The sequence below is a fragment of the Leptosomus discolor genome, unplaced genomic scaffold, assembly GCF_034619465.1.
Source record: "Leptosomus discolor isolate bLepDis1 unplaced genomic scaffold, bLepDis1.hap2 HAP2_SCAFFOLD_35, whole genome shotgun sequence".
In the NCBI taxonomy this organism is placed as follows: Eukaryota; Metazoa; Chordata; class Aves; order Leptosomiformes; family Leptosomidae; genus Leptosomus; species Leptosomus discolor.
The window spans coordinates 177,063-185,320 of NW_028237764.1; the positions used below are offsets into that span (position 1 = coordinate 177,063).

Here is an 8,258-nt window from a genome sequence, read left to right on the forward strand (position 1 = left end):
CTCCTACAAACCAGGAGGGTGGGTGTATGTCAAGAGCATTTCTGGATCTGCCTTGGATGAGAAGTGGGTGGGACCATTTCAAGCGCTGCTAACTGCCTACACTGCTGTGAAGGTCCAGGAACTCACCGCGTGTCTCTTCAACACCTCCAGGGATGGTGACTCCACCCCCCTCCCTGGGCTGGCTGTTCCAGTGCCTGACAACCCTTTCAGTAAAGAAATTCTTCCTAATCTTCAGCCTGAACCTCCCCTGGTGCAGCTTAAGGCCATTTTCCCTTGTTCCATCGTCTGTTACTAGGCAGAACAGACCAACCCCTGCCTCGCTACTAATTTAATTGTTATATGTGGTGTAAGCTTAGAACTCTTACTCGCAGAATATGGGCCTTAGCCAAAGTAATGAAGTATGAGAATTTAGAAGATCTGTAAAAGAGTTTGCAGAGATTAAATAAAAGGGGTTGAATGAGAGGGCTAAGATTTCCTTGTATTTACCGTGTTAAGCCTGGCTGTTTTAAACTACTGTCTTTCAGAAGCATTTGATCTTATATACTCTGTCTGTAGTTTACACTGTTTGTCAGAGAATGATATTTTTACCAGTTAAGGCATGGGGAACTTGATCATGTGTTTGTGTCAAGGAACAACAGTTTGTGTGGCCTTTGGTGTCTGGAAGATACAGACATATCGACGTGTGTAAATAACAAGACCTTGGAAAAATACCCAAGTACAGTACGAGACCAGGAGACACAAAAATACTTTCAAAGGACAACTTAAGCATGTGCACCGGTTGGGGTTAAAGAAGGACAACGTGAGGAAGACTACAGAAGACCACCAGAGGGAGAAGAGTCCTCTACCATAATTAACTGTGCAGGTTCCAAAAAATTAGCGTATAATAATGGGTTCTAGGAAAATCCTGATTATTCTAATTAGTTCTGAGAGATGTAACGAATAGGCACGAGTTAAACTGTCCTTAATCTGCTTTGTGAGACCGCTTGTGGCGGAGCGATCCCCAGTGCTGCCCAGTGCTGCAACAAAGAACGCTGCTTCATGACACCTGTTGTTACTGAGCGGTCATCTCGGAATGCTCACCCGGCTGCAGCTGTCCTCCCACCTCAGTGAGGGGCGTTAGAAAGCAGGGGGGGTTGGAAGCTCCGAATTTGGTTTCAGCAAAACGATTCATTCCCATATATAAGAAATGGCAACAGCCCAGCTTCTTTGCAGAAGGAAAAGCAGCCCTGCAGTTCCTTAAGCCCCAGGGCTCTGCATCAAGCACCAACGCAGCAGCAGATCCAACCAAAACCAAAAATAGCACAAGACGTTTTTCACATCCATCAGCAATTACTTCTGAAAAAAGATTTCAGTTCACTCTTCTAAAACCTGAAGCCACCTAAAGGACGTGGCCTCAAGAGGTCAGGCAGACATGACACAGCTCTACCTGCTGCATCTCTGCAAAGGCGCTAGCCTCCAAGACCCCCCTGCTCGCCCCCAGCCTCTCCCAGTGGCATCAAACAGGTATAAAAATTAATTGTATGTATAAAAATCAATCGTATATACTCTGTTAAGATACCCTGTAGAGTCCCAAGCTACATAGACCAGAGGTGTTCGTTAACCGATGGTCTGTTCATGGTTAAGGGCAAAGATAATATGTTCTTGTTTAGGGATGTCTGCTGGCTGGGATTTATTACTCTAACTTTTTGTTAACAGTCTTTGAATCGTGACCAAAGGAGAGTTTGAGCCAAAGGCTTTGACTGAAGGACATTGGAGGGTGGCACATTTGAGTCTGGGGTCTGCGGGTGGTCGCAGCACAGCCCCTTGACTCAATTCAAGAACCTACTGCGCACAACTGGATGAAGGGAGTGAGATGATAGTGAGTTACAGGAATTAACATGTTTATGTATGAGAACCTGTTTATTATGTATTATGTATCCAGTATAACCAGTAACTGGGACACTTCTTGCTAATCTCAGCGGATCCTGGGGATCGCAGGACCTCCAGCCGGCACCGAGGTCTTCTTGGGAATAACCATCAATCCCCGGACCACACTGCTCAGGCAAGTTCCCCAGGAGCAGGTAAAGGTGTTCTGTCATTATTGGGTTGGGGGAATGGTAACTGCCTGTCTGTAAGGTGTGGTGAAACCCCACAGGACTGGGCTAAGCCTAAGGCAACTGATATTGAAAGGTGCAATCCCGTGAGGAGACAGCCTGTGGGATACCCAGGTTTTGTATGTACTTGGTAAAGGATGGGAAATAGGTGATGTCAGAAGTGATTGAAAACATGGTGTGGCAGTCACTAGAAACAGGCCTATGCTGATGGAATCTTGCCGTAAAGGTGCCTCTGATGTCAGATATGGTTGAAAATGTGGTGTGGCAGGTACTGAAAGCAGGCTTATGCTGGTGGAAGGCGACTAAAGTGCCTGTGATGTCACAGAGTTTGAAAATCTGGTGTGGCAGTCACTCGAACCAGGCTTGTGGTGCTGGAACGTGGCTGTGAAGGTGCCTGTGATGTCAGAGGTGGTTGAAACACCTGTGGGGCAGGTGCTGGAAGTAGGTGAGTGATGGGGAAAGTTGCTGAGAATATGCCAGTGATGTCAGAGGTGGTTGAAAATCTGGTGTGGAAGGCACTGGAAGCAGGCTTATGCAGCTAAAAGCCTGTTATGAAGGTGTTTGTGATGTCACAGAGGTTGAAAATCTGGAGTGGCAGGCAGTAGAACCATTCTTATCCTGGTGGAAGATGTGGGGAATGTGCCTGTGATCTCACAGGAGGTTGAAAACTCTGGTGTGGCAGGTGGTAGAACCAGTCTTATGCTGGTGGAATTTTGCCATTATGGTGCCTGTGATTTCACAGGCATTGAAATTTATGGTGTGGCAGTCACTGGAAGCAGGCTTATGGTGATGGAAGGTTGCTGAGAACGTGCCTGTTATTTCAGAGCTGTGGCAGGAGCTGCAAGCAGGGCTCTGCTGGTGGAAGCTTGTAGAGAAGGTGCCTGTGATGTCACATACGTTGAAAATGTGAGCCTGCTGGAAGCAGGCTCACTGTTGTGGAAAGCTACTGTAAAGTGCCTGTGGTGTCACAGAGAGTTAAAATCTGGTGTGGCAGTCACTGAAATCAGGCTTATGGTGGTAGAATCTTGCAGTGAAGGTGCCTGTGATTTCAGAGGTTCTTTAAAATATGGCAAGGCAGGACCTGGACTCCTGCCTATGCTGGTAGAATTTTGCCAATAAGGTGGTTGTGATGTCACAGAGGCAGAAAATATGGTGTGGCAGTCACTGGAAGCAGGCTTAAGGCTGTGGAAGCCTGCCGTGAAGGTGCCTGTGATGTCACAGTGGTTGAAACTCTTGTGTGGCCGTTTCTGGAAGCAGGGTTATGGTGGCGGAAGCTCGTGGTGATTGTGCCTGTGATGGCACAGGCGGTTTAATAATGTGGTGTGGCAGGCTCTGGACACAGGCCTGTGCTCATGGAATCTTGCCATGGCAGTGATTGTGATTGCACAGGTTGCTGGAAATCCATTGTGGAAGGCACTGGAAGCAGGCTTATGGTGGTGGAAACTCACGGTGAAGGTGCCTGTGATGTCAGTAGTTGCAGAAAATCCGGTGGGACAGTCTCTGGAAACGGGTTATCCTGATAGAAGCTCGAGGTGAAGGTGCCTTCGGTCACTGAGAAAATGTCACAATAGTGTTCAATCTGGGCATACCTCTTTCGTACCGAGGCTCTCTGGGCCACCCCGTCATGGGGGGAGGTCCCAGTAGTAACTGGTTTTATAACTTTAAACAGGCCTCTTAATACGATTGGCTGTTGTCATGCGATTTTCCCTACTTCTATGAGAGCCAGGCTAACCACAAACAAACCTCTCTCCCAAGCACCACATCTCCTCTCGGCATCCTTAAATCCACGGGAGTACAATCCCACGGGCCGGGTTGGACCCTCAGGGCCCTGTTTCCATCTGTGTATTGACAACCCTGACATGACGTACCCCCATTCCACCCAGAAAGGATCCGTAGGGTGGATAGGGCCGAGAGATTCTTCAAACTATGCTATAGATTAGTGAGACCACACAGGCCTTTGGGGAGCCAAGAACAGTATTAGCATATAATTGCTGCATCATTACCTCCAGACCCAAGACTTATCACCTACCCTAAGTGAGAAGAAGTGTTCAAGTTAGGTAAGGAAACCTCTCTTCTCCTAAAATCAACAGCAGTATCTACATCAAAGAGAAACAGGAGTTACTGACTCTTGATGACTTTGCAGACACGAGTGATGGAACATCTGGACTAAGAGATAAACCACAAGAATGCTGCTGGGTGGTGATGCTGCAAGACCAACAAAAATACGCTGAACTCCGTTTATAGTTTCGATAATTAGAAACACGCATTAGCAGGTAGCTTGGTGATTCATATCATACCCTTGCAGCATAAGAATAATCTGATAAACATAAGGAAAAACTTCGTCACTGTAAGAGTGACAGAGCACTGGAACAGGCTGCCCAGAGAGGTGGTGGAATCTCCTTCTCTGGAGACATTTAAAAGCTGCCTGGACACCTTCCCGTGTGAGGTAGTCTAGGTGGTCCTGCTCTGGCAGGGGTGTTGGACTACATGATCTTTCGAGGTCCCTTCCAACCCCTAAAGTTCCGTGATTCTGTTATTCTGTGAATGGAGTTCAATCCAGATGGTGACTGGTCACAAGCAGTGTCCCCCAGGGCTCAGTATTGGGACCGGTCTTGTTCCACATCTTTATCGATTACCTGGCTAAGGGGATCGAGTGCTCCCTCAGTGAGTTTGCAGATGGCATTATATTGGGTGGGAGTGTTGAACAGCTTGACGGTAGGGAGGCTCTGCAGAGGGATCTGGACAGGCTGGATCGATGGGATGAGATCATCTGCGTGAGGTTCAACAAGGTCAAGAGCCCGAGTCCTGCACCTGGGGCACAACAACCCCACGCAGTGCTACAGGCTGGGGATAAGTAGCTGGAAAGATACCTGGCAGAAAAGGCCCTGGGGGTGCTGCTCAACAGGTGGCTGAACATGAGCCAGCAGTGTGCCCAGGTGGCCAAGAAGGCCAACAGCATCCTGGCCTGTATCAGCAATGGTGTGGCCAGCAGGAGCAGGGAGGCGATCGTGCCCCTTTGCTCAGCACTGGTGAGGCCGCACCTTAAATACTGTGTGCAGTTTTGGGCCCCTCACTCCAAGAAAGACACTGAGGTGCTGGAGCGTGTCCAGAGAAGAGCAATGAAGGTGTTGAAGGGCCTAAAGAACAGGTGTTATGAGGAGTGGCTGAGGGAACTGGGGTGGTATATTCAGGAGAAGAGGAGGGTGAGGGGAGACCTCATCGCTCTCTACAACTGCCTGAGAGGAGGTTGTAGTGAGGTGGGGGTCAGTCTCGTCTCCCAAGTAACAAGCGATAGGACAGGAGGAAAAGGCCTCAAGTTTCTCCAGGGGAGGTTTAGTTTACAGCTGAGGAAAAATTTCTTTCCTGAAAGAGTGGTCAAACATGGAACAGGCTGCCCAAGTGAAGTGGCAGAGGTGTTCAAAAAACAAGCTGATGTAGCACATAGGTCTGCACTGAGGGTCTGAGCCTGCTCAGGCGAGGGAGGCAGGGTGGTAAGGAGGGGAGTGGACAGGACAGGAGGAGAGGATAGGGGAGCTGCCATGGCTTTGCTCTGGATCAGCAAGGCTTTCCCAAAATGCTGGTGTGTCTGTGCTCCAGCCACAGACCTGGGCAGGAGGAGCCATGTGACAGGAGCTGCTGGCATAGGCCAGGCCAGAACCTGACAGAAGACGGGGCTCAGCCACCGTGGACATCACAGGCACCTGCACAAACCATGACCTTGCTCCTGCCCTACTAGCTACAGTGCCACCAGGGTCATTACAAGGAGATGCACATGCCAGGGGACACCTCTGGCCCTGTACCCTGCTTGGGATCATGTGACATCACAAGCAGCTTGTTGAGAACTGAAGGGATCTTAAGAGCTCCTCAGCCACAAGTGACATCACAAGCACCTGCACAACCCAGCTGCCTCCTCCCGCCCACTCACATCTGCATGGAAATAGGACAACACAAGCACCTCTACAAGCCACATGGCCTTTCATCCACTATCCCATACTCAGACAGCAGTTGCCTCAAAAGCACCTTCACAAGCCAGGGCGCTACTTCTGATCTTGGTTCAAGGAAGCCCATCCCAGGGCTGCATTCAGGTGTTTCCCAGGGGACGTTACTCTCAACGGGAAGTGACCTCAAGGCACTGCTTGTCTCACAGGCCTTCATGGCACCCCTAAGAAGAGCTGATGGCCCTTGTGCTTGCTTGGGATCACCACCCCACACACACATGATGGGCATGCTTATGTCTCCTCCGTACAATGCAAACATGGACTTCTGACCTAGTCCTTTGGTGTCCATCTTTGGAGGGACAAGCAACCTCTGCAAGCTGGGGTGAGAGGCCAGTGATGGAAATGGTGGTTGTTATTGGCTGCTCTGTGAGGATGGCCCTGGGGCAGCTCCCCTTGGGGTGTCCAGGGAGCACAGGAACAGACCAGACCCCTCTCTGCCTGTCCTTTATGTCCCAGAGTAAGAAACAGGACACTGAGAACACTCATCCAGCTGGCATGCTGAGGAGATCCCCACCCCGGGCAAATTGCAGACCCATGTGCCAAACTTGCTGCCCAGGACAGCAGAAGACAACTGGCCTTGGAGATCCGCATGAAGGTCCTTTTGCCCCAGGGCAGGGCCAGCCTGACCCGAGCTGCCACCCACACCAAAGGGTTTCTCTTTCCATGTCCCCCCTGCACACACACATGGTGCCCTGCTCTTCTCCCGGGACATCCCATCTCCCCACAGAGACTTTTCCCTACAGAGCTCATCTCTGCTGACCTGGACGGCCATTCCTGCACCCCCTCCCCAGGCTCCCCACAGACCCTGAACTGGTGGTGCTGCTCTGCGGAGCAAGTGGGCTGTGGTGGCCAGGGCCATACTGGTGAGGCTGAGAGGCAGATCCAGCTCAGGGTGTCTACTGCCCCCTCCACCTCTGCACACAGATGCTGTCCATGCAGCTCCAGAAAAGAACTTGGAGAAAGGAACTCAGACAAACAAGTCAGTGCAGGGTCCTTTATTTGGTTTAAACACGCAGACAGCACAGCTCCTTATTTACCCAAAGTCTCTGAGGCACACAAGGCAGGCAGAGACTGACATAGAAATAGGATGAAGAATGTCAACATTTTTGGGGACAGAATACTCCCCGAGCAAGCTAAACCCCAAAGAAACCAAATCAAACAACCCACCAAAGAGAGGCTGGGCCTGAAATGAGTTCCATTACTAGTGATATGCAGGGGAAGATGAGCAGTTCATTGCTGCTTCTGCAAAGCAACCAGTCATCAGTTTCCTCAGGGCGTCCTTGAGCTCCTGGTTCCTCATGCTGTAGATGAGGGGGTTCACTGCTGGAGGAACCACCGAGTACAGAACTGCCAGCAGAAGGTTCAGGGATATGGAGGAGATGGAGGGGGGCTTCAGGTAGGCAAAAAAACTAGTGCTGATAAAGAGGGAGACTACGGCCAGGTGAGGGAGGCAGGTGGAAAAGGCTTTGTGGCGTCCCTGCTCAGAGGGGATCCTCAGCACGACCCTGAAGATCTGCACGTAGGACACCACAATGAACACAAAACACCCAAATGCTAAACAGACACTGACCACAATTACCGCAGCCTCCCTGAGGTAGGCATCTGAGCAGGAGAGCTTGAGGATCTGGGGGATTTCACAGAAGAACTGGTCCACAGCATTGCCTTGGCAGAGGGGCAGTGAAAATGTATTGGCCGTGTGCAGCACAGCATAGGGAAAAGCAGTGCCCCAGGCAGCTGCTGCCATGTGGACACAAGCTCTGCTGCCCAGGAGGGTCCCGTAGTGCAGGGGTTTGCAGATGGCCACGTAGCGGTCGTAGGCCATGACGGTGAGAAGAAAATACTCTGCTGCCATAAAAAAGGGAAGGAGAAAGACCTGGGAAGCACATCCTGTGTAGAAGATGGCCCTGGTGTTCCAGAGGGCATTGGCCATGGCTTTGGGGAGAGTGGTGGAGAGGGAGCCCAGGTCGATGAGGGAGAGGTTGAGGAGGAAGAAGTACATGGGGGTGTGGAGGTGGTTGTTGCAGGCTACATTGGTGATGATGAGTCCGTTGCCCAGGAGGGCAGCCAGATACATAGCCAGGAAGAGCCCGAAGGTCAAGAGCTGCAACTCCCGTCTGTCTGCAAATGCCACCAGGAGGAATTGGTTGATGGAGCTGGCATTGGACAT

At 50.7% G+C, this 8,258-nt stretch overlaps 1 protein-coding gene across 1 annotated transcript; it reads right to left on the minus strand.

Moving 5' to 3' along the window:
* Nucleotides 1-7,292: 7,292 nt before the first annotated feature.
* Nucleotides 7,293-8,258, minus strand: LOC147412876 (olfactory receptor 14A16-like). The gene has a single exon (XM_086480755.1). It carries the CDS (start codon nucleotides 8,256-8,258, stop codon nucleotides 7,293-7,295), a length of 966 nt encoding a protein of 321 aa, XP_086336881.1.

Coding starts and splice junctions, on each gene's coding strand:
- LOC147412876 (XM_086480755.1), bottom strand. CDS start 8,258: ATGTCCAATGCCAGCTCCATCAACCAATTCCTCCTGGTGGCATTTGCA.